The sequence below is a fragment of the Lissotriton vulgaris genome, chromosome 8 (assembly GCF_964263255.1).
Source record: "Lissotriton vulgaris chromosome 8, aLisVul1.2, whole genome shotgun sequence".
Lineage (NCBI taxonomy): Eukaryota > Metazoa > Chordata > Amphibia > Caudata > Salamandridae > Lissotriton > Lissotriton vulgaris.
In genome coordinates, this window is record NC_141696.1 from 327193673 (window position 1) to 327220478 (window position 26806).

The window sequence follows — 26806 nt, forward strand, 5'->3', positions numbered from 1 at the left end:
CAGGTTTGGTCGTAGCTCGGAAAATTCCGTTTGAGTGTTGGTTGCAAGTAGGCATCTACCGACTCAGGATTACAGCGAGGTAGTTTGGTAGGAGTCATGTATGGATGTGAATACTATGATGGGACACCTATTTATAGGTGAATATCGGCCGGTAGAGGTACTGTAAGCTAGGTGGGTGTCTGGGGAGACTCAAGAGTGATCTTTTTATTTAGTGAGGGAGGACTTATTGGGGCAGACCCACTTCAGGACTCACAGGTGAGTTTTAAAGTAGGGAATTTTACTTAAGTTTACTTAGGAGGGAGCAAGCGGAATGTTTTGGCTTTTGGAAGGAAATGTATTTTAGAGAACATTTTCTTCTTATTCAGTATAAGAAATGTATTGGTTATGAAGGCACCCATGCTGTATGTAGGTACGTCAGTGGTGTAACAATAACCCCTGCAGCCACGCGGCATGGTGTTGCGCTGAGCTCCCGGGGGCCCCTTCCAGCACTGTGCATGGACGGCATGCCGCTGCCTGAGAGTTCCTGACTGGGTCAGGAGTGTGGGGGCTCCTGAAGGACTGGGTTATTTAGAACCCAGCGGTGCCAGGGCACAACACCTGAAACCTTCGTGGGTAACCTGCTCTGACGTACGAATCACAGAGACACGGGACACTTCCTTGGACGTCAAAGATTCAAGGTTTATTTGCTGCAGGGAACACAGAAATCACGACAAGTACAACTCGTGCAACTTGGGGAGACTGCTTCAAATTGGTTCTGTGGATCGCTCATTTTATACACAATTTCCCCATAGAGTTACATTGAACACAAAAGTTTATGACCCGGTTCCCACAATCATCCCCCAGAGGGGTCGTTTTGGTCACTTTGAAACGCACAAGGTCCGAGACATAAGTGCGGAAACATTTGGCGGTTCCCAACTGTAAAAACCCATCTTCCCAACATTAGTGCATTCCAATCGGCAGTAAAACAGATCGAAAATAGGAACAAAGACAGGTGCAGAGGAAGAGGGAAACAGTGGGGAGATCGGAAAGGGTGTAAAAGGGGAGGTATCGGGAAACACGAGATACAGGCATCAAAGGGACGTGCCTAATGAGATGCACGGCTGAGACAATAAGTCAGTGCGGCAAGATGAGCCTCGAGCGGCGCCATCTGCTTTACAGTGGCATCCCCCTCATCATAAAGACACTTACAAAAGACATGTGTCTTCCGCAAAATATCTTGGGAGTCCCAGGGTCGCGAAGCGGACAACGTCCGTTCGCTGGCTACTTGAGGGCAAGAGACAAAATGGATGCCGTATCTAAGATGGAACCCGTGGGTACAGATAGAAATACCCACGTAACAGACGAACGGTTTAGGTTAGCACAGCGAAACTGCGTACACCCACTAAACTCGTCATTTGCGGTTCATAGATACCAGACTAGACTATATTCGTGCGAGTCGAATGCACCACTTACAATTGTCACGGAACCTCAGACGCTCCTTTTGCCCTCATGTAGGCAAGCACTAGTCGGAATCATACTCGATATTCATCAGACCATCTAGATGTTGTTGTAGCATAGCTCTGTCCAACCGAGTCCCATTGGTAACAGGCGGCTGTCTCATACACGTTGTAGCACAGAGGCCACATAAGGCAGGACCGCTGTTAGACCTGGCACCTTGGCGTGAGTCTCCCTTCCACTTTGTGCTGATGTGCCTCCGATGTTTTGCTGGTTTTCCGATACTCAGGGCACTGCGCCACGGCTGATCCGTGCCGCAGTGCAAGTGCTCCCTACTGTAAATTGTATATACGATTGGTATCCATGATTGGTGCATTGGATTTACTGTTAGTCCCTAGTAAAGCGCACAAGAGAGTGCCGGGGCTTGTAGGTGCCAATACTGCTGGTGGGCCTGCAGCGCCGGTTGCGCCTCCCACCGAAGCAGCCGTAAAGACGTGTCTGGGAACTGCGACCGCAGAACCCGCGTGCGGCCTCGTACTGTCACGCTAGCTGGGCAAGTGTCCCCACTTGCCAGCACCGACCCTTCCCTTGACTACATATTAGTCACCCCTATGGTAGGCCTGCGGGCAGGGTGCGTTGTAGGTGCAAGGTAGGACAAGCCCTGATGTGCGTGGCATGTCCTAGTAGTGATTTACCACCGAGACCGTATTTCACTACTGAAGGCTACCTGCTCCATTAGGCCAGGCTGAGCTGCGAGGGTTATTACACCCTATAATCCCCGCAGGCTCAAGGAGCATGGTAGTGAGTCATGTTTAGTATGCCTGAACTCAGGATAATGAGATATTTCTTGTAGTCAAGTTTATTTCAGTATCCTGGGTTTGCAACTGCTACTTTTAGAAAGTTAGCATTTGCTGGCTTAACCATTTCAGCCGCCTCTGCTGGTGTGTATCTGACTGTCTGGGATGTGTGAGTGACAGGGCTGGAGGGATGACAGGTGGTGAATGCGCAGATTACACCTTAGTGGGAGGTAGGAGTGCCTCTTGACCCGAACTGTCACTGTGCTCGACCTCCACAATGCTGGCTCCACCCTCCTGGGGAGCGGCGGATGACTCTGCCGGCACCTGGCCCAGGAAGGGCGAAGCCCCCATCAACAAGGTACTCTGACCACTCCTGTCCGGACAATGCTGGCTCCACCTCCTGTGGGGCGTCTGATGCGCCTGCCCCTCACACTGAAAGCAGAAGCCGGAGTACACCCGCGGGGGTACTCCAGAACTGAGAGTGGCTATGCAAAGGCCCCCCTGGCCTGCGAGAACAAAAGAATTGGCCTATAAAAGACGGAGCCCTGCTCCTTGAAAATTAGATCCGGTTTGGGCCACAGAAAGACTCTGCCCTACGAGAAGGACCGTGAGAGACAAGGAAGGGTGCTGACTCTTGCCTGTGTCTGGTGCCTTGCTGCTGAAGGAGAGGAAGACAATAAGACTGCGAAAACACTTTTGTGCTACTTGTGCCAAACTCTGCAAAGAGATCTCCGAGGGCTTGCAACTGAACTTGCCCCCTGACCAGCGTCCCAGGACCAGTGGACGCTACCCCCCTGGGAAGAAAGCGACTGCGGGTGCTGACCAACGCCGCGGCACTGACGGAGGAATCTCCTCTAAGGCATCAACAACCTCCCGACCACCGTGACCGGGGCCCAGAGCAACAGCGGAAGCAAAGTGAGGACCAGCCACCGCTGGCCCGAACACCGTGACCGCAACTGCACCGGGAGCCCGAGAGCAAAGCAAAGGAGGACCCGTCCGGTCCGAGCTATCGAGGGGACTGCACAGCGAGCAGTCACTCACCTGCAAGGACGGACAGCTGCCCTACGAGAATCCGCAAGGTCGGTAAGCCTGCCCGACAGCCCAGCTGTGAGCCCACAGCTGCACCGACATTTGGCTGGGTACGTCCTGCACTTGGGGACCGTACTGCCACTTGTCACCAGCGCACAGCCGCCGCCTCCAGGGTCGGAGCGGACGACGAGGAAAGGATCCTGCCGCCACAGAACACCGCTGCCCCGGACGACCAGTGACCTGCTCGGCCGAAGAGCCGCAACGATCAGCGACCCCGGGAAGGCAAAGCTACGTGGGACAGATCCCTTGGAAGCCGCCGGCTCCACAAGAACATTGAGTAACACCGGCCTACGGGCCTCAAGAGAACTTCCATAAGAACTGTGGTAACCCGAATTACGTAACTTGCAACCGTGTTCATAAAGTTATTGACTGTATTCACAAGCCTGCTTAAAATCTAAATAAAGATATATATTTTTACAAGAATACAGTCTGGTCTCGTTGTGTGGTGGGTTGGTTGTAAAGGTGTACTGTTGCAAGTGTTTAACCCTATGTGCCCCAAAGATTAGCCTACGACTGCTTAAGCCACACTACCTAGAGGGTAAGCAGAGGTTGTCTGGAAGGTAACCCTCAGCCCTGACGAGGAAGAGAGAGTCCCTGCTGGTCGCTAGTGTTGCACTGCGCCAACTGGAGCCTCCCCCTTCCTACAACCGCACTGCACGCAAAGGCAACACGTGAACAGGAACGCCACGACAACCCCGATAATCATCAGAATCTTCCAACCCCAAGTCGACATTAGGCCCCAAAACCACCCAAGTAGCGTCCAATCCCCTACATCCACGTGTATGGATTCAGAGATCTTATGCAACTTAGAGATGGCTTGATAGACAGTTGGAGCATTATCTGGAATGAAAATGCAGCAGCTCGAATGGATCACCTTACATACCCCACCTCGATCTGCTAAGATGACATCTAAAACCATACGGTTTTGTAACGTCATAAGTCTATCCGCCTGGAGTTCTGTGGTGATATTACCAAGGGCACTGGCAGTAATATTAGCTGTCGATTCTACCACTCGAGTCAACTGTCTCAGGTTCCTACTATTAACCATAGGTCCCCAAAACGGGAGGAAACCCTTGAAAAAGTCTCCTGCCTCTTGACCGGCAGTATCCTCTTCGCTAATTACGTCTCTCACAACTCTAGTCTTATGATAATCGCATCTACAGTGAACGTCGGAGGCAACAGATTTGCAATGAAGCATGAGCCCATGAAGTCAGCGGGCAACCATGCATATGCACGATCATGGCAGATAAAGTATGTACCCTTGGCGGCCAGGAACACAGGGGACGAAAACATTGGCAGAATGTAATTTTCAGTGCAAGCACTTGCTCCAAGTCGGGCTTGCGATCTTCGGCCACGACCCATGAGACAAAAATTACCAATGTGGGGTACGACCCATATCGGAGGTGAGCTTTTAAGCTGCTTTTCACTAGTGAACACACTATACTCGCCTCTACTCAGGACCCTGTAAGCTTGTACCTCTTCTTCGGGGATAAGCGAGGGATCATAGATATCGCTGTCTAAGTCCTCTATTGCTATCGACAAAGGTTTCTGATACGAGGTAGGACCAGAGTAGGGGGAACGTGGTTCTCGAATGGGGTGGAAACCCAGTGCGCTTCGAAACATTGTTTGAAATGCTCGAGCAGACCCTTGGGAACTATACGGTAACACCAGATATGGAATTCCCTTATCCGTAGTATGTGGCATCAACCCACACACCCAACAATTAGTAGTGTTAACCACTAACTGATGCTGATGAAGGAGCTGAATAAAGGAATTATTGCGGAATTCTGCACGTCTAGCCTGCTCGTGTTCAGGTAAGATATGGAAAGAATGGGGAGATGCAGTGGAGGTAAGTTTAGGATCAGGTGTAGGAGTAGGTAACACAGGAGATAGAAAACCAGTTATCATATAGTACACCCCACCCGCCAAGAATGCTGAAACAGTCAAAAACAACATAAACAGTTGAAATATAAAACATTTCGTACGACTAAGTTGTTGCAGCTTGAATCTCTGTAGCTGGGCTTCCTCCAATTCCATCAGCTTCGAAAATGCCATTCCCTACGACCGTCCGCAACGTTTCTTGACGCACTTCGTTCTGTGTAGCAATAGTCAATCCCTAGGAGTTCCCAGGAACCGACGGTCTTTAACCTAGCGTCAAGACCTACTATCCAGAAGGAAGTGCGCGCGCGGCCCTACGGCCTTTAATGCACAATGTATATATGCAAAAACAAAGTCTCTCGGCTGTGGAAGCAAAAGTATAAGGAATGAAGCTCAGTGTATATATACAGGAATAATCACAATAATATGAATGTTCAAAACTGATCACGGAAAACGGGATAATGCAGTTGTCAATACAGCAAAGCAGGATCTTTTATTAGTCTTTAGTGCTAGATCGCAAAAAGTATCGGGTTTTCCCAGGACGTGTCTGCTCGTCGAACAAAGGATCCGTTGAAGAGACAGCGTCCTGCTGATCAGTTGAGTGTTCTGGTCTTGAGTCTTTTGCTGACAAATGTTCAACAGTGTCTTTCTGCTGCGCTGAGGATTCTCCAACAGGCTGTGCGTCGCTGAAAGGTACAAACGCCGACAATCCTTCGGTTTCAGTTGATGCAATGCCTCTCCTCACCCACGGGTCTGCCGGCAAAGGGATAGGGACCCTTTTGGTATGGGTGGCATGCACCCAATTCTTACGTCCCTCGAGACGAACAGCAGTCCTCGTGGCCAGGAGAACCTGGTAGGGTCCAGTAAACCTCGGGTCCAAATTGTTCTTGCGCGAAAAATTCCGCGTCACCACCCAATCTCCGGGCTGGAGCTGGTGGCCTAGACCCTCCGTCTGCGTCGGCAGTGCGTCGTAAACCTGTTGGTGAATTAACCTCAGTTTAGCAGTCAAGTCATGAAGGTAATCGATCAACATTGGGTACTCAAGATCACAGAACATTCCTGGCCTAGGAACCCCCCACACATTCGCAGGACGGCCGAACACTATTTCATAGGGACTAAGCCCTACTCGGGAGTGTACAGTCGCCCTAGTTGACAGTAATGCTAAAGGTAAAGCGTCAGGCCACGAAAGACCAGTCGTAGCCTGAATCTTTGCTAGTTTCAGTTTAAGGGTGCCGTTATACCCCTCAACCAATCCAGCTGACTGGGGATGATTGGCGCTGTGGAATTTCTGATTAATTCCAAGGCCCTTACACACACTCTTCATCACACTACCCACAAACTCACTTCCGTTATCTGACCACACGACTCTAGGCATTCCATACCGAGGAAAATATTCCTTCAGTAGGATTTTCGCAGTAGACAAAGCAGTATTGTCTTTGAGAGGATAGGCCTCGATCCATCGGGAGAATGCGCAAACCACAACTAAAACGTATTTCAGGTTATTGCATCGCTCCATATGGATGAAGTCCAATTGGATCACCTCAAAGGGACATGAAGGGGGAGCAAAACTGCCAGGAGGAGTTGGGGTTCCTTTGCCAGGGTTGTACATCATGCACACCATACAATTCTTCACCAGACGTTCAGCACATTTCGTGATACCATCATTCTTCCATACAGGAGACAACAACTTACAAATACCTTTCGCGCTAATATGTGCTAGCCCATGCGCCATTGTCACAACAGCCAGCACATACTCGTCGGGCAACAACCATCTTTTCTGATCCGACAAATCAATCCAACAACCATTCGCATCCAACTTTCCCGTGCTTTCTTTCCACTTCACCTTTTCAGTCTCGGTGGCCTCATTCTGAATTTCTTTCACGCTTTCAATAGTGTCTTCACACATGCTCGATTCTGTAGGCCACCTAACCGAACTTGTCACATACATTCGAGTGCTAAGGTTCCGGGCAGTCTCCTTAGCAATCTCGTCCGCAAACGCATTACCACGACCAACATCATCCGTCACTTTACGATGCGCGCTACATTTAACAATCGCTACTTGTTTAGGCAACGTCAGTGCATCCAAAAGATCATTCACAAGCTGTCCATGCTGAATCTTCGTACCGTGCGATGTCAAGAAACCTCTCTCTCTCCACAATCGTCCAAAACTATGTGCGACGCCAAACGCATATTGGCTGTCGGTAAACACATTCACACGTTTCCCTTTTGCTAACACACACGCTCTAGTGAGAGCGATCAATTCTACAGCTTGGGCAGAATTCTGATTCAACCTTGCAGTCTCAACAACAGTATTCAACGTTACAACAGCATAAGCGGTAGTCACATCGCCATTCGGCAACTTAAAACATGACCCATCCACATACAATGTACCATCCGGATCTTCCAATGGGGTGTTTTTAAGGTCCACTCGACCTTTTGTTTCTTCCTCTGTCCTCAAGTAGCAATCATGTTCTGCTACTTCATCTGACTCTGCGCTAATTGGTAACAAAGTTGCCGGGTTCAGAACATTACAACGTTTTATCTGAATATGACTTGCCAAAAGCGTCAACTCGTACCCAGACAACCTCGCACTCGTCAAGTGCTGAGTTTTCGTACGATTCAAAAGAGTATCGACTGCATGCGGAACCATCACCGTAAGCATATTGTCCATGACCAATCCTGCTGATTGTCGGATGGAGACCGCAGCTGCCGCAGTTGCTCTCAAACAACTCGGCAATGCTCTAGCTACTGGGTCCAAGGTCGAGGAAAAATATGCACATGGACGCTGTTTACCACCAAAAGGTTGCGTTAAGACACTCAAAGCACAACCTTCCCTCTCGTGAACATATAATGTAAACGGCTTACTGTAGTCAGGAGTACCCAACACAGGAGCCGAACACAATGAATCACGCAGTTCAGAAAAACTTTTCTGACATTCGTCCGTCCATGGTAAAGGAGTTGAAACATCCTTGCACGTAAGAGCCACCAATGGTTTCGCTAGCAATGAAAAATTAGGAATCCATTGCCTGCAGTACGACGTGATACCTAGGAAGGCACGCACTTTTCTTTGGGTGTTTGGCACAGCCATTCGCGCAATCGCTGCAATCCTCTCTGGGGTCAACCTCCTTCCCTCCTTTGACAATAAGTGACCTAGATAGGTTACTTCTTGACAACAATATTGGAGTTTAGAAGGGGACACCTTATGATTCAACTCACAGAGATGTCGCAGCAACGATACCGTAGCAATTTTGCAAATGTCCTGAGTATCAGCAGCCACCAATAAGTCGTCGACGTATTGGATTAAGGCCGCACCAACCGGCAACCTAAACGCATCCAGTTGACCCTTCAAGGCTTGACTGTAAATCGATGGACTTTCACAGTAGCCCTGAGGAGCGCGTTTGAACCGGAAGCTGCGTCCACCGAGAGAGAAACCGAAAAGGTCTCTGCTCTCCTCGGCAATCGGGATGCTGAAAAACGCATTTTTCAAGTCAATCACCGAAAACCACGATGCAGAGGCTGGAATCAGAGTCAGTAGCGCCGTGATGTCAGGCACAACAGGGAATTGAGGAACCACAATTGTATTCACCTCCCGTAAATCGATAACAAAGCGATAAACAGGCGGTTTTGAAGGATCAGTACGTTTAAGAATGGGCAGTACAGGACTGTTGCACACGTTTCCCCGAGTCTCTTCAATAACGTCTTTCTCGATCAGATCATAAATGATCGCTAACAGTGCTCGTTCACCATCAAGAGAGATACGATACTGGGGAATACGTGGCAATCGCACATTAGATTTCAACTGAACAACATAAGGGGAGATGTCAAGCAGGCCCACGTCATTTGGACCCGTTGCCCACAAAGACGCAGGAAGAGAACTCAATTCCGGTGGAAGCTTATCGAGAGACAAATACATAGGAGAGACAACCCTCTCTCCTAACGTAAGCTTTACACCCGCAGGAGAACAATACAAAGTTGCATACAATCGTTTAAGCAAATTCAGGCCCAAAAGATTTTCACCACAACCCGTAGTTAAAATTAACGGAGCTCGAAGCTCACGTGGCCCAATTGTAAGGGGCAAAGGGCGCGAAACTGGATTGCTAACGGGGGCGCCAGAGAATCCAACGGAAACATTTGTTAAGCCAGACAAAGGTGCGCCAGGGAGTTTCGAATGCATGATAGAACTTTTCGCTGCACCAGTGTCCAACAGAAAAGGCTCAACGACGCCCGATGTAGCAACTGCGACGTAAGGCCCTCTCTGATCAACCGGAACTGATACCACTCCCTCTCCTTGTCTTTGGCTGTCCTAGTAATTACTGTCGTCAGTTCCCTGATCGACGTAATAATCGTCTACATTGTACTGCGCAGATCGTCCTTGCGAGGATCCACGTTGATCGAAACAATTATTAGAATTAGAGGAATTATCAGAACGATCATTCTGAGCACCACGACCCCTACCACGTGATGTCTGCTGCGAACCACCACGACCTCCTCTAGATGAATTACCACTATTACGATCATTCAGAACAGGGCAATTGAATTTAATGTGTCCCTCCTGTCTACAATAAGCACATTGATTGTACCCTAACGATGATCTTTGGGAGGAGGAATCATTACGCGGCTGCGATCGATTCGATTGCGACTGCGATCTATTCTGTTGAGACGCATTCTGATTGGAACGCGGAGGATACGCTTGTTGCAACAACACTTTAGTTTTCAGTTCTTTCGTCTTTTTATCAGCACGGTCATTCTCCTCTTTCTCTCTATTCTCATAATATTGTGCTGTAGCCAATATCTGAGCTGAGGTAGAAACGGCCCATGCACTTTCCGAATTCTTTAATTTATTGCTCAAATCGGGCAGTAAGTTCGAAACAAATTTATCCACAAACAATCGCTGACCCCCTTCCGTACCCATATCCTGTCCACTATAGTCAATGAATGCTTCCTCGAACCTCGTGAAGAAGTCGGAAACACTCTTGTCCTTCTTTTGCTTACAAGCTGACAATTTGTCCCAGTTCACCCTCATAGCTGGCATGAGGGTTTTCATTAACGCTATTATTCGTTGAGGAAGAGCAGTAATCATCTGCTCAGGTTTAGCTCCACCAGTTTGCAAATTATCCGACGCTACAATGGCAGCCCAATCACCACCTAATTCATTCGGATGATTTTCCTGCCGAATCTTAGCCCATACCGGTTGCGGTACGACATTGCCGAACAACATATCGATATCGGCAAGATTCATTATCGTAGCGTCTACAAGCTGCGATAATTCTTTGTAATACCCTGTAGGATTTTTGCGGGGATCAGGCAAAGATTGCTTCACCTGCAACACTTCCGAGCGTTTCCATGGGAGATGTATCCATACTCTCTGGAAATGCGGCGGAACAATAGGAATAGCAGTAGCATCACCTGGCATCCACACTGGTGGAACTTCACGCATGGGATATTGGCCAGACTCATCTGGCTGTCTTTCAATATCCTCAACAAACAATGCATGAGGTATCGGAGTGGGACGAAAAGATAGCAACCGCTCAACAGCACGTCGAACGTTGGTATCCACTATCAGTCCATTAGAGAACTGAAGCTGAAGATCAGACAGGGCGGTCAGCACCTCGTCAGGCGCATCGGCCGCTATCTGTTCGCGAAGGAACTTACACATTTCATCAAACACATATCTCTGGGTTGGTATATTGAATTGACAAAATGTTTCGAGGACAACACGAGGTGGACTTCTAAGAGGGTTTACCATCCAACCCATCGCCATATTATATAGCGCAACACGTTCTCTGTTACCAGGAAGCTGACTACGTCTCTGAGGACCATCAGAACCAGCGGACCCATGAACAGGTCCGAGCGAATGAAAGAAGCTAGCCGCAAGAGGGGTAGTACGAGAACGAGTAGAGGGAGAAGTATAGGACACAGGACTAACAAGTGAAGGAGTAGAAACAGTAGCGACAGCAGGAGTTAACAGAACAGGAGCAATAGCGGGAGCAGGAGTATGTGGAAGCGGAGGAGCAGTAGGGATAGCAGTAGGCAACGGAGCAGGAACAGTCGGAAGAGCGGGTGCAGGTTGAGGAACAGGCGGAGGAAGAATAGGCGGAAGAATAGGTACGGCAGGAACCACAGGAGCTGCGGTACCCTGTACGTACGGAGGTGGCGACTTCATAAGATAGGACATTAAAGGATCCTCAACTGCCTCTTCCTTCTTTTCCGGCTCCGTAGGCAAAGCGGGATAACATTTATCTACGGTCATACGCTGTAGTCTGTCAAACACTTCCTTATCCTTAACCTCCTTATCACGCTGAAATTGCTCTGCTTTCTTCACTATGGTAGCAACATTATCTCGCTGATTACGTTTAGTTTGTCTGATTTCTTTCTGTCGGGCTTCTTTACGCCACAACCGAAAGGCATCAAACATGGCCGGCCTTGACTTTCTTTCGAACAATTTAATCTCTAGATTATCTAAGATCGGGGCCTCGAAGCTACCATGAGGTGGCCAACGAAGGTCGCCGTCCTTCTTCGTGTATTTGATCCAGTAGTCGTTAAAAGTAATCGGGCCGAGCCCATGTTTACTGTACAGTTCATAAGTGGGAGTTCCAACCGGAGGTATCGGACACGAGTCCTCCAGTCGGGAATCCGTACCACAAGGTCTGAAACAACTAAACAAAGCACTGCGACCAGGCATCTTGCACACTAGCCGAGTTTCACAAACTTCAAGGGTTACGGGATTTACCAAGTCCCAGCAAAGAACAAAACCCTCGGTTTTTGGCGGCTGCAGTCGTCAAACAACACAACAAAGGACGCTAGCAAAGTGTCACCGACAAAAACACCCACACAGCGTCAACAACAAGAACACTTGCTAAAGTGTCAACAACCAAGAACTCTGGGAGCGACCCACAAATACTTAACTCAAAGATCGATGGCGTCTCCAGGAAGGCCCGTCAATCGTCTCGCTCTACCAAGGTCTACACCAGGCGCCAAAACAGGTCTACAGTCAGGGCAGCAGTCCGTCGCAGCCGTCAGGAGGCGGGAATCTTCGCGGGAAAAGTCTTCGGGCCACTTATTTCGACAACAGGATCGATGAAGCGGAGTGCACCTTCCCTCGGAGATTTCACACGAAGTTCCTCACGATCGTCGGGCTTGGACCGGTACCACTAATGCAGCCCCACGTTGGGCGCCAACTGAAGGACTGGGTTATTTAGAACCCAGCGGTGCCAGGGCACAACACCTGAAACCTTCGTGGGTAACCTGCTCCGACGTACGAATCACAGAGACACGGGACACTTCCTTGGACGTCAAAGATTCAAGGTTTATTTGCTGCAGGGAACACAGAAATCACGACAAGTACAACTCGTGCAACTTGGGGAGACTGCTTCAAATTGGTTCTGTGGATCGCTCATTTTATACACAATTTCCCCATAGAGTTACATTGAACACAAAAGTTTATGACCCGGTTCCCACAATCATCCCCCAGAGGGGTCGTTTTGGTCACTTTGAAACGCACAAGGTCCGAGACATAAGTGCGGAAACATTTGGCGGTTCCCAACTGTAAAAACCCATCTTCCCAACATTAGTGCATTCCAATCGGCAGTAAAACAGATCGAAAATAGGAACAAAGACAGGTGCAGAGGAAGAGGGAAACAGTGGGGAGATCGGAAAGGGTGTAAAAGGGGAGGTATCGGGAAACACGAGATACAGGCATCAAAGGGACGTGCCTAATGAGATGCACGGCTGAGACAATAAGTCCGTGCGGCAAGATGAGCCTCGAGCGGCGCCATCTGCTTTACAGTGGCATCCCCCTCATCATAAAGACACTTACAAAAGACATGTGTCTTCCGCAAAATATCTTGGGAGTCCCAGGGTCGCGAAGCGGACAACGTCCGTTCGCTGGCTACTTGAGGGCAAGAGACAAAATGGATGCCGTATCTAAGATGGAACCCGTGGGTACAGATAGAAATACCCACGTAACAGACGAACGGTTTAGGTTAGCACAGCGAAACTGCGTACACCCACTAAACTCGTCATTTGCGGTTCATAGATACCAGACTCGACTATATTCGTGCGAGTCGAATGCACCACTTACAATTGTCACGGAACCTCACTCCCCTCCTTGCACTTTGCAGGGGGGCCCCCTCAAGTTTTGTTACGCCACTGTACCACCCGACCCCCCCCATTGCGATCTGAACATCCTGGGGACCCGCTGGAAGCTGTTTGCTTTCAGCACATCAGAGAAGTAAGTGTTTTACCTCTCTCGGGAGGGTTTAGGGAAAGCCGAGAGGCACCGGGGGAAGGAAAGAGCTTTTCCTTTCCCCCAGTGTCTCTTTGCAGTATATTTCTGTTGTGTGATCGTGGGTGGGGCTGCGATCGCACAGCAGGACTGCACCCTGTAGGTCACAAGGGACTTTCTTTGGCTTTGGGGAGGGGCCCCTTAGGCAAGGGTGATTCCCTCATTTCTAGGGAAATGATTTTGGCCATTTTGCCCCCTTTGGGGACAGATCAGCCATTTTTCTAGGCCTATCTGCCCCCAAAGGGGGCAGAAACCCCCTAGATGCCAGGGATAATTGTTTGTGTAAAAAGGGGAGCTGCTTCTTTGGCAGGGGTCGCTCCCCTTTTATTTGGCCACATATTTTAGCAGTTTCTGCCCCCTTTGGGGTCAGATTGACAATATTCTTAACGGGGGCAGAAAGTCATAGACACCACGGAGTTAAATATTTATGCGTCGGGGAGTGGCTGCTTGGATAAGGGTCACTCTACTTTATTTGGGAAAGATTGTGGCCATTTTCTGCCTCTGAGGGCAGATTGGCCATATTTGTATGCCCATCTGCTCCCAAGGGGGACAGAAAAACACTAGACAACAGGAAAGGTTTCTGTGTGTTTGCAAACTGGATTTCGGCTGATGGTCTGTGTGTAAAGGCGTTTAGCTGGTGGTATGTGTAGAGTGGCGCTTGACTGGTGGTGCATGTGGACTGGTGCTTGGCTGGCGGTATGTGTGGACTGGCACTTGGCTGGTGGTGCATGTGGACCATGGCTTTGCTGGTGATGTGCGTAGATTGACGTTTGGCTGGTGGTATGTGTAGACTGGTGCTTGGCTTGGTGGAATGCGTAGACTGCTGCTTGCCTTGCAGTGTACATGGACTGGTGTTTGGTGGGAGGTGTGTGTAGACTGGCGCTTGACTGGCGGTGTGCATGGACTGGCGGTGTATTGGTGGCTGATAGCCAGTATGTTTATTGACTTGCTTGAGGTGTGTTTTTCAGTTGTCTGATGTTTGGGTGTTTGGTGATGTGATTGGTGTGTTAGTCTTGCTGACAAATGAGAGTAATGGGCCCTTGAATGGCACTGTTTGTATTTTTTTGGGCCCACAGTTGGCAGTGTGAATGGTATTTTGTGTCTGACGAATTAAAGGCATGTGAATGGACTGTAAGACTGTAAAGCGGTGCCTTTACAGCTCACAAGCTGTAAGTCAGTGGTTCTTTATTCTGATCTTGAAATTATTAACAATTACTTTTACAGATTGTATTTCCTAAAGTCATTGGTGAAAAAATTTCTTGCGAAATCGGACCACTATACCTGTGATTAACTAGTGGATAGGTGTGCAATAATGTTAGTTTTTTTACCGTCAATGCATACTCTCTCTGTAGTGAACATCTTCTGCCCTCCGATCTTTTTGGAAACAGGTCACTAGGGGAATATTATGTGGTGTATTTTGTATGGATCCCACAAGGTTTACTTACCCAGAAGCCTGTGTAAATTTGATTCATTGAAAAAAACATATTGTTTCCTCACATATCCGTGTGCAAAAGTTGTGGGATCACCGGGCCGACACAAATTCCTACCACTCAGCATTCCCAATAAAAAATGCTACCTCACTTATGTGGGCGGGCCAAATGCCCACGACAGGGAAGGGTCCAAAACATATTGTGGAGATATCAAAATTATCTATCACAATATGACCTGGTTTTGCAAGGGGGGCACCTGCGTTTTGGTCCTGGACTCAGCGGCCATCTAGTGAAACCTACCAAACCCAGAAATGTCTGAAAGCTAGACACCCTGGGGAGTCCAGGGAGGTGTGGCTTGAGTGGATCCCCCAACATTTTCTTACACAGAATCCCCTGCAACTCTCAAATTTAGTTTACAAAATACATTTTTCCTCACATTTCTGTATTGGGAAGTTCTGGGATCACTGCCCGGAATAAATTTCCTACCACCCAGCGTTCCCCCCTCAGGCCTCTTGATAAAAATGCTGCCTCACTTGTGTGGGTGGGCCAAGTGCCCTCTACAGGGAAAAGCCCAAAATGTCTTGTGAAGACATCAAAATTATCCATCAAAAAACAACCTGTTTTTGCCAAAGGGGCAACTGCGTTTTTGGTCCTGGGCTCAACGGCCTTCTACGGAAACCTACCAAGCCTAAACATGCCTGAAAACTAGACACCTGGAGGCGTGCCATATAGTTTCATCAGTAAAACTGTATTCTGTGCAAATTTAATGTCGATTTCAAAGGAAAGTCTACAGTCTATAAATGACAGTGCGCTACCACACGGTGCTTTAGTCACATTGAAACCTGTACGCCTCTTGTCCATTAAAGCTAGGTAGGTCGAAAAGGTTTGTCATTCTAAAAATTGGGTAGTGGTTCCAAAAAGTTTTGGAAGTACTGACCTAGCACATGTGTGAATTTATACCACATTTTAATTGAAATTGTGTTTTTGTCTTTTGATTGTTTGAACATTTTATAATTTGTTACATATCCTATGTGAGTAATTTCATTGTTTGATAGGGAATCAGAATAATTTCCAAATTATGATATTTAAATATATTATCAGAGATAAATATAAAGTTGAAAAACAGTTGTATTTTTCTTTGATTAGAATGCAGAGATTTGATATCAACGAAGGAAATGAATGGATTCCAGGGAAAAATATTAAGCCCATATTTTCCTAGCTTCTATCCTCCTAATTGCATTTGTAGATGGAACTTTCAGGTACGCTTTTAAAGAATATTTTCTAAGAAATAATTTTATCCTTACATACATTGAGGCTGTACAGCAATTTAATTATACTTTAAATGTCATATAATAATGATGATCAAGTGTTTTTAAAAGAATGTTAAGAATGTTTGCAAGTAGTTTGCAGAAAAAAGTGTGCATGCACTAAACTTGACCACGCTGCTCCTCTCATATCAGGAATTACCACTGAAACACTTATCAGGGAATTCCCCAATGCATTCCTATGGGAGGGCAGCCCCACAGAAGTGATAAACCAAAATGGCTGTTTGTCACTACCAGGACTTGTCACACACTTAAGGTACATGTCCTATCTTTTACCTACAATGCACCCTGTCCATAGGGCTAGCTAGGGCCTACCTTAGGGGTGACTGATATGTAGTAAAAAAGGGGGTCATGGACATGGCACACATTTTAGGTGCCACATCACAGTGGCAGTAACACTGCGCGCACCCATCCTGCAATGACAGAGGCCTGGGATAGGTTTGAAAGGCTACTTTTGGTGGGTGACGCAATCAGCGCTGCCAGCCCACCAGTAGCATTTAATTTACCAGCCCTGGGTATATGAGATATCACTTTACAAGGGACTGACAGGTAAATCAAATAGGTGAAACAGGTGTAGACCAATCTTACCATAGTTAACACAGAGAGTGCATACACTTTACACTGGACAGCAGTGCTAAAGTGCCCAGAGTCCTAAAACCACCAACACCATGTCAGAAAAATGGCTAGGAGAAAGGCAAAACGTTTAGGGATGACCCAGCAAAAAGGGCCAAGTCCAACAGTAACTAAGAGGGAATTTAGAATTTAGGCCAAGATGATTGCATGAATTTGTATTCCCTAGCACAAATTCACCTTTTTAACTAAACTATGCAGTGCAAGTGTAGGGCATACCTATTTTATTTAACGATTCACTTCACCCAGACAAAGATCTGGAAGGCTAGGCGAGTTTAAGGTTTTGGGGTCAGAAGCTCAGAGAGGTAATGCTGCAATTACTTTTAAGAATGAAAGCATATTGCATATATTGATTCGATGCCAGACAAGTGGTGCATTAGGGGCTGAAGGTAAAGGTATCTGGCCTTATGGATACCTGCTCAGTTATAGTCTCCATCCTGCTGGTGGATTTTGAGAACGAAGGTAAAGCTTTGGATCTGGGTGACACAACAAATCTAACCTAGTGATGAAGCAGCCTCGGTGGCTATGGAATTTAGGTATGTCCTGCTCAGCGCTTTGGGCATTTAGGCCAACTGATTCAGTGGTTTTTCTGAATTCAATGTATCCTCTCCAGCTTCTGACCTCACCCGCTGGACAACTTTGAGTTCCAAAAAGTAGGCTAAATCTGAGAATAAAACTTTAACCTCTGAGACCTACTTGGTGTAGCTGAGGACTGTTCCATCACTGTCAGTCTGAATTCTCACCTATGTCCCTGTTGACCGCACACTGACACTTGGCACTTTGTATTTTCTAGAGGGTTTTTGTCTTAAAACGTCAAACATAATATCTGTTTCCCCTTCATCAGTCTGTGATTGTGTTGGTGTCCATTTGTTTATTCAATTTTTACTTTATTTTCTAAGTTGTTTGAGAATCTTATTGAGATGTTTTCTGGACTTTAAAACTGTTGATGCTGCATGAAATTAGCTCAAAATTTTACCTTGGTTTGAGCTCACTTTTTCATAGAGCTGCAATGAGACCTATCCAGGGTTTGTTTATTCAGTTTGCAAGTGTACCCTTCCCAAATGAATAATCCACTTTTTTACAAATAGTTAATGTAGGGCCTCATTGTGAGTGGTACAGAGGGTTAGCTACACTGGAAGTACCACCCAGTATGATTATGAGTTGACCAGGTGTGGACTTGTACAAGGTAACGTCACTTGTACAAGGTAACTCTACGTGTGTTTCTGTTCACAAATCCTACCATCTAAAAGCAGGAGGAATATGTGTGCAAAACACAGGATTAAAATTCAGGATTGCCACACTGGAAATGGCCCGTTTATTTCAGGGCCCATATGTTATTCCCCACTGATCCATGGAAACTCAAAATAGCATGGTACAGAGGTAGCAATAATATCTAGAAACAGGACTGTGTAGTGCATGTGTGGTTAGTGCATGTACTGGTTGTATGTATGCCTGGGAGGAATATATTACAGGAGAGATGTAGAGCTGCACATAGGGAGCGTGTGTGTGTGTTAAAGTCACACACCCTGGTTGAATATAGAAAAGCTTCAATGCTCAACAGTGCGTGCACACTGACTGTGTGTGCTGGATGAATGTGTACATGTGAGGTTACAATGCATAGAGGTATTAGTGCTGAACAGAATGTGTGCTATGAATGTACACTGAGTGAGTGTGCCTGCAATGGTACATTGTATGGCGGACCCTGGGTTCCATTTTGGGAAGCCCATGCTGTGCCTGGTGAAGACATGGGGAGGAGAGGATGTGTATTGCTCATTACTGTGAGCTGGGTGAAACACCCTCCTAGGGGGAAAACTAAAAGACTCCCTTTACACTTGAAAAAGACTGCTCTTTGATTCAGTGATAGATAACAAGGAAGGGGCCTGGACACATCTCAGGAAGGAAAATGGTTCAGATAAGTAAATCATACCTAGCAGTGCTGAGTGTCTGGTGTTAACCTTTTGATGTACATATCACTGTGGTTGTCATCCAGGTGTGAACTCTGGTCACTCCAATGAATCGTGTCAGCTCTGGAATCATGCCTGTTGTGGCAGACATCTTTCATGAAGAAAAAAGAAAGTGTGAAGTGCCCACTTCAAAATAAGCAGAACCCCAACACAAAACGTAAAAGGCCTAGGCCCTAAATCACGGTTGGTATCTGGAAAAGGACTATAGGAAGGGGATGTTCAGTCCCCAAAAATGTCTCATCAGCCAAGCAGCCAGACAGGATGTGTGAGATGGGGAAGCTCTGCACAACTTCTGCTTGCGACCAAGGCTGGGTGTCAAGGCCTGCTAGTCTTGTTGCTGGGTGACAGGACATCACCCAGGGAAACCAACACTACCTGCCCTGGAGCACCAATGCATGCCTGCTCTCCAAGACCTGTTTGCCCTGTGAGGAGGAGGAGAGTGTTGGAGGGAGAAAGGTACAGTGAGGAGCTCTACCATGAGGATTCCCTGTGCGAGGTGTGAGGATTTTGCTGCGCACTTTTTGGGCCATGGCCCATATATAGGATTATTTTGGGCGATCGTTGGATATCAGGTGACGGCCGATGTAGACATAGTCACGTGTTGATGTTGAGCGACATGCAGGTCTTGCTATGCCCATACCGCCATGCTGCGGTGACCCCATATGCCAGATGGGGCTGTTGGTAAAGTACCACTTCAAGGAGTGCAAAGACTTGTAACTGGGCCAGGGCACTTAGGCTGAAAGAGCTTGCACCAGTATAAACACATACCTTGGCAACCTTGTATGCCTGGAGTGGCTGCTGGTATCAATGTTGCCAATGGTTTCAGGTCTCCACCCAAATGAGAGACTAAGGCTACGACCCACAGGTTGGACCTAAACTGCAAGGGATATGCCCCCGACTCACCACAAAGGACTGCCGGAGACACCGTGGATGACACTGCATCCTCAATAGCTCCAGTCAGGAGCTGAACAAAGGATTCCTCCATCCCTGGTTGAGGAATGTCAACTTACCACCAACTAAAATACCTCCAGCAGTGCCACTCAGGAGAGAGAGCCTGCACTGCTGGGAGCTGCAGCATGGTCCGGGAGCAGCCTGACTTCTCTGAACTGAGAAGGAGTCACAGGTGCACATTGAAGGCGCCCACTGCATTGCTGAACTCTCCCCTGCTGTTAGAGCAGATAAGAAGTGAACTGGGTCAATTGAGCCCTGGAGAACTCACAGCTAAAGGTGCTGCATCACCATAGACACTTTTGACTAAGTTCCTAAAGAGTCAAATGGAAAACTCTTGAGTATGGCCTAACAGTTTGCATTCCTTGATGTGGCCACCAGTGAATGGGGAATAACCTGAACCCATTACACAAAGGAGGGTGGGACAGGGATTTGCCTGACAACTACTAGAGCCCCGACCTCAAGAGGGATTGTGTTGTTGGTTCTGAATGTTGTACTTAATTGCATGTGTAGTGTTAGAAATAAAACACGATTGTTCTTATAAAAGCAAGTATTTGGTTGGACATCGATTTATTGCTCATACTGCTTGAATTCTGAGTTTTGATTCATGTTCCATTGCCTGTATTTGTACACCCCTCCCACCCCTCCGAGGGATCTTTGACTGCTCGACCACAGTTACCATTGAGACCATGACTGAGCATTAGGCTTTCCAGGACACATTTGAACACCAACTAAACACAAACATGCTACAGAAAAAATGGGAGCCAGAAATTGTTCTGTAATAAGAAAAGCTGGGGTGAAATACTATCTGTGGTGAGCAGTTTATTGCCAGCTGTGCCTGGATTACTACTGGGAATAGCCATAGGTAGTGTACTATCTCCTCCTGCAAAGGGTGAGATCTTATCTCTGGCCGCGGTTGTCGTTTCCTTTTTGCTGGGGATGACAGCAGTTCTTGACCGGAAGCCCAATCGATGTATCTGAAATCACAGTATAAAGAACAATATGAACAGAGGTGGTTGTCTTATCTTCGGTTTAAGGACACATTTAAAAAAACTTTTTTGTTATAATTTGGATTTGATTGTAACATAACATTTTCTGAAGAATAATAGTCAGGAGCCCTACTTAATGAGAGGGAGACTGAAGAGATGGGTTGTGCCACACAAAGCAGGCTCTGAAGCAGTTCTACGTTTTATGAAATAACAACTTGCTTTATTAGAAATAAGAACCCATGTCCTGGGAGTCCTCTCTCCATCAGTTCCCAACTCCAACTGGCTGAGCTGGAGTTGGCAACCATGGAGAAGGAACACAGAACATCGATTTCAGTACAAATACAGCGTGCATGCTAGGTAACAGCTAGCATGCACACGCACATGAACAATGAATATAGAAAAAAGACTAACCCACACTGCAGAATTTTCACCGTATCCGCTTTCTTTTTTGCATTTGCATTTATATACCATTTCATCTTAAAGTAAGGTCTCTGAAACCTGCGGTCTTATTCTATTTTATTGTAATGTTGTTAATGTGTACCACTAGATGGCAGTATTGTCACACCTTGTAAAGCAGTGGCCTCGCTTTGAGTCATTTTGCTGTTTGCTGTATGTAATCTAATAGCAGGTTGGCAAAATAGATATCCTTAAAATGAATAGTTATCTATACACAGAACTTATGCTTGTTTTGAATCTGCACCTGACAGTTGAGTTCTCTGGCTCCACCGAGCTCCCCCTGACCTCCATGCATCTCTACATATTTATATAGGAACGTGCTCTCTCTGTACTTATTTATTTATTTATTTATTTATGCAATTTTATATAGCGCGGACTTTACCCGAAGGTGTCAGAGCGCTTCACAATAGGAACAGAAAAGATACAAACTGAGAACGTTACACGAGCAACAGATTGCAGAGGCATTCGTTATGTTACATACGGTAAAGTGATAATTGTGAGCAACCAAGAATACATGAGGTAGTAAAAATTGTGAGAAACCAAAAATACATGAGGTAGACAAGGTAATTGTGACACTTGTGAGCAAACAAAATACATGAGGTAGTAAAAATGTGGGCTACCAAAAATACATGCGGTAGTAAAAAGTGCTCAGGAGGGAAAAGTGACAAGTGTGCAGGCCACAAGAGAAAATAGAGTATAATTTGTGGTGTAATACTGCAGTATATGTTACACACTCAAGCACAAGAACAAACGATTACGTAGGCAAAAGTGGCACTTGTGCAAGTATCAAAGGTAAAAAACCTGTGAGAGGAAGCAAACCGTGTGTTACAGGGGCAAAGTGGTGAGTGCAAGTTGCAAGAGGGTACCAAACACAAGTACATGGATAATACTGCAATAAAAGGCAAACACTCTAACCGCAAGAACACACTGGGAAGGCACTTCCATGGACATGAGAAGTAGAAATTATCAGTAGTGGGAGATCTTCCTACAGACAGAAGAGAGTTACTTTTGGAGGTGTCTCTGGAGGAGGAGAGCTTTGAGGTCCCTTTTAAAGGCCTGGGAGGAGGCTCTGGTCCGGAGCTGAGGCGGCAATGAGTTCCAGATTCTCACTGCGTTGCCTGAAAATGATTGGGCCATCGTTCTTTCCTTCTTGAAAGTGGGAGGTTCAAGCAGTAGATTCTCCGCATTGCGTGAAGGTCTAGAACCTCCAGAGAGTTTCAGTTTATTCGCCAGGTAGAGAGGAGAAGAGGAGTGCAGGGCTTTGTGGGTGATACAAGCGGTCTTGTAGATAGCTCTAGCCTCCAAGGGAAGCCAGCGGAGGGTAGATAACATCGGTGTGATGTGATCGCTTCTTTTGGCCCCATAAATGAAACGAGTTGCTGAGTGGAAAATAGACTTAAGTGGGGACACGTGGGATTTGGGGAGGCCAGTAAGAAGAGAATTGCAGTAGTCGAGTCTGGAGAGGACCAGTGCTTGCACCAGGGTTATAAGGTCCCGCTCTGCGAAGAAGCAACGGATTCCCCAAAGAAGGCGCAGTTGGTATCGAGCTGATTTCGCAATGGAATTGATGTGGGGAATTAGATTAAGTTTTTTGTCTAGTATGACACCAAGGGATTTGGCGCTGTCGACAATGATGGGTTTATTGTTCAGTAGATTCATCTGATCCATCCATGATTGAACCGGGGGAGGAGAGAGTGAGGAGGAGAAGAGGAGGAATTCAGTTTTGGGGGGATTCAGAATCAGTTGATGAGTTGACATCCAGTTTTGAATGGAGTCGAGAGTGGAGCTTAGGATGGAAAGATCGTGAGTAGAGGCAATCTTGAGGTAGAGTTGAGTGTCGTCAGCATAAAGATGATAGTGAATCCCGGATTTACTTAGGAGATTTCCCAGTGGTTCTAAATAGAGATTGAACAGTGTGGGAGCAAGTATCGAGCCTTGGGGAACACCTTGACCTACCGCCACAGGAGGTGAAAGACTGTTCGCTATTTTGATCATTTGGGATCTGCCAGAAAGGAAGGATGCAAACCATTTAAGCACAGTGCCCTCCATGCCCATTCTCTGTTGAAGAATATTGAGGAGGGTATTGTGATTGACAGTGTCAAAGGCTGCGGAAAGGTCAAGGAGAATTAGCAGACAGGACCCCCCTGAATCGAGTATCCTCAACGCGTCATCAACCACTTGCAGTAGGGCTGTTTCAGTGCTGCAGTTTTGGATGAAGCCGGACTGACAGTGGTCTAGAAGGTCATTGTCCTTGATATGACAGGAGAGTTGTTTTGCTACACATCTTTCTGTGATCTTCGCCAGAAAGGGAAGGTTAGTGATGGGGCGGAAGTTGTTGAGGTCATTCGCATCAGCAGTGGGTTTTTTCAGAAGAGGGGTGACCTGCCCAGTTTTGAAGGAGGCAGGAAGGGAGCCTTGCCAGAGGGAGAGGTTGATCAGAGTGGTCCAATAGGAGAGGGAATGGGTATAGAAGTCAATGGCAATGGCACTGGGGATAGGGTCAAGAGAATGGTTGGATGGCTTCGTTTCTCGTATGCACTTGAGAAGGGCATCTTCAGATATAGGGTCAAAGCTCTGCCAAATGGCTAAGGATTTGCGCTCCTCTGGAGGGGTAGGATGAGCGACCTGATCCACAAGTGATTTCACTTTTTCATCGAAGAAAATAGCAAAATCCGCTGCTCTCTTTGTAGAATCATCCACCTTGGAGGTTGGGGGAGAGCAGTTAGGCATTTTGATGAGATCAAATAGTTTTTTGGGTCTATTTTTGGCGGAATCAAGGAGGGTTTTGAAGTGTGTCGCTTTCCCAAGGAAGATGTGCTTGTGGTACTTGGATCTTGCTGAGCGAAGCTTGGCCAGATTGTCGGAGGAGGGCACTTGCCTCCATTGTTTCTCCAGGGATCTTAGCTGCTTCCTTTCCTCATAAAGGGATTTGTTGAACCAAGGTGCTGAGGGAGTGGGCCTTAACCTTTTGCTTTTGAGTGGAGCGACTTTATTAATTTCAGCTGCAAGAACTGTGAGGCTTTGAGAGGTGAGTTCGTCAACATCTAGGTTCGGGTCGAGCCTTGGAAGGGATAGCAAAGCTGATTCACAGAGGGGACCGACATCAATATTTTTTGCATCCCGGAACCATGAGATGGCCCTCTTGGGTTGGCCAAGAGTTATAGAGTGTGAAAGTTGAAGAGAGAATGGGATGAGGAGGTGGTCAGACCAATCTACATGAATTGGGGTAGTGGTAGAAAGCATGCCTGCTTTAGATATAACAAGGTCCAGGATTGCGCCCTTAGAATGGGTTGATTCAGTGCAGTGTTGGATAAGATCGTTAGTAGATAGGAAAGTGGCCAGTGAGTTCGCAGAGGAGTCTTGCGGTACTCCCCAGTGGAGATTGAAGTCACCCACGAAGGTCTGATTGTCACTTCGCGAGTATTGGTCGCTGATGAAGTCGGTGAGTTCATCCATAAACGAAGGGCCACTACGAGGCGGGCGGTAAATGACATGGAATCTGAGGGGTGAACGGTGTTGCAATTGAAGCTCAAGAGAAAGGCATTCAAAGGTTTTGGAGGAGCTGTTAGGAGAGGCCTTGAGTTGGAGGGTGTTTCTAAAGATGACTGCAACACCTCCCCCGTGTTGTCAGTTCTGTCATTCCTAAGTAAAGAGTAGCCTGTGGGTAATAGGAGATCAAATATAGAGTGAGATGTATCTTTGAACCAGGTCTCTGTGAGGAAGAGCATGTCAATATTATGAAGGGTGATGGTATCGGAGATTTCAAGTTTGTGTTTTACTGCAGATCTGCAGTTGTGAAGCATGCAGCGCAGCTCTGTCAAGACTGTTTTGGTGACGGGGGCACTAGGGCTCTGAAGGGTGATCGGGATATTGTACTTATGAGGGGGTGCTCGGGGGGGTTTAGGTGGATGCTTTGTTCTGACAGAGGTGATGATCGGAATGGCGTAGATAGTGGGGTTGCTAGGGTATGTCAGTTGAGGAGGGGTGGCGCTCAAGGGCTTGAGTGAGTTAACAGAGTTTCCCGATGATAGGTTAAGCTTGGCTGTACTGGGGTGAGGGGGCGAGGTGCATCTCGTGGGAAGTTGGGAAGGAGTAGCGGTGCAAGAAGGGGTGACAATCTTAGAGCATAAAAGTGAAATGGCAGCTGTAAGCTGGGAGATGGAGGTGATAAGAGAGCCTAGTGTGTTTTCCAGTGAGAATGGGGCAGAGCACGGAAGGTTGGGTTGGGGAAGGTTGGGTGGCTCTATTGAAACAAGGGGGGGTGGAGTGGGTGGTGGCAGGCAGGGAGAGGTGGCAGGAAAGGAGGTCATTTTGGGTGTGGGGTTCATAAGTGGGGAAGGGTAGTGGGTGAGAGCGGGAGTTAGTGAAACGGAGGTTAAGGGAGAGTTGTCAATGTTGGTGTTGCAAGAGGGAGAGGAATTAAGGACAAATTTAGGGGGAGAGGTGTGTGGAACTCGGCAGTTGGGTAGAATGAGAGGGGAGGCCTGTGTGGCGTCATGAGAATGTAGGAGGTTTGGGAGGAAAAGAGGTGAGGTGGTTGTGGAGGACCTGTCAGCTAGGAGAGGTGGCTGCGAGGGAACGGGCATCAGGAAAGGTGAGGGGTGTTGGGAGAAAGGGGAGTTGAAGAGAGGAAGTGGTTCTGCTGGGCCCGAGGGAGGGAAGTGGAGGGGGTTACCGGGCAGGGAAGGGGAGTAGTGCAGCATTCCTGGCGGAGTAGGGGGGAGGAGAGAGATGCGGTGGGATTGAGGAGAGGACGGGGTGAATAACGAGGGGAGGAGGGGGTAAGGGGGAGGGATGGAAGGGGTGAGGGGAGCATAAGGAAAGTACACTTGGGGAGAGGGACGGAGGAGAGGTGGGCTAAAAAGGGGGGTAATGGGAAGGAAGATGGGGGAGGAGAAGAGATTGGAGAACCGGGATGGTGCAGATGGGACGAGGAGCGTATTGGCTTGTGGTAAGGTTGAAATGATGTGTGAAGGGATATACTGTGAGGGGGGAGGAATAGGAGGGGAGGTCACAAGGGGGGAGGGAAGGGGGCCGACCTGTGCTCCTCGAGGGAGCCGCCAATTGGAGTGAGGTGGGGTCTGCGGAGGAGAAAGGGAGTAATGGGTGGAGCTGGAAGGAGAGTGATGGCGGAATCCGGTTGCAGAGGAGGGGAGTAAGGAGGGGAAGAGGCAGTCAGGGAAGAGGTACTATGCAGGAAATTGCGGCATGCTGCCTCACAGTGAGAGGGAGTGAAACGCTTATAAGTTCTTTAAAGACAGAGGAGGGGGCTCTACAAGGCATGGAGGAATCCCTGTTGACAGTGCAATTTGGCTGGAAACAAGAATACTAACTATGCATTAATAATCACAAACGGGTGGGTTGAGGGTCCAAGGGAATATTTAGTGACCACACAGTTACAGCCCCCTAAACACAATATGTACTACAAAAAGAATAACTGTGGGTCTACAACGAATCTATGTGTGTCTAGATGACTCTATGTGTACTCCAACTAGCCACTAGTTCTTTGAGTCCTTTATTTAACAGCATTAGCCATTTCCATTCTACATCAAGCGAGGTGGCAACAACAGGGACTCTCCACT

At 47.5% G+C, this 26806-nt stretch overlaps 1 protein-coding gene across 1 annotated transcript in view; it reads left to right on the plus strand.

Moving 5' to 3' along the window:
- Nucleotides 1–26806, plus strand: part of TMPRSS7 (transmembrane serine protease 7) — a 454018-nt gene that overhangs the window by 117109 nt on the left and 310103 nt on the right. The window contains exon 6 of the mRNA XM_086933268.1: nt 16059–16171. Within this exon, the coding sequence (XP_086789394.1) occupies nt 16059–16171 (113 nt within the window). The remainder of the gene's footprint in view (nt 1–16058; nt 16172–26806) is intronic.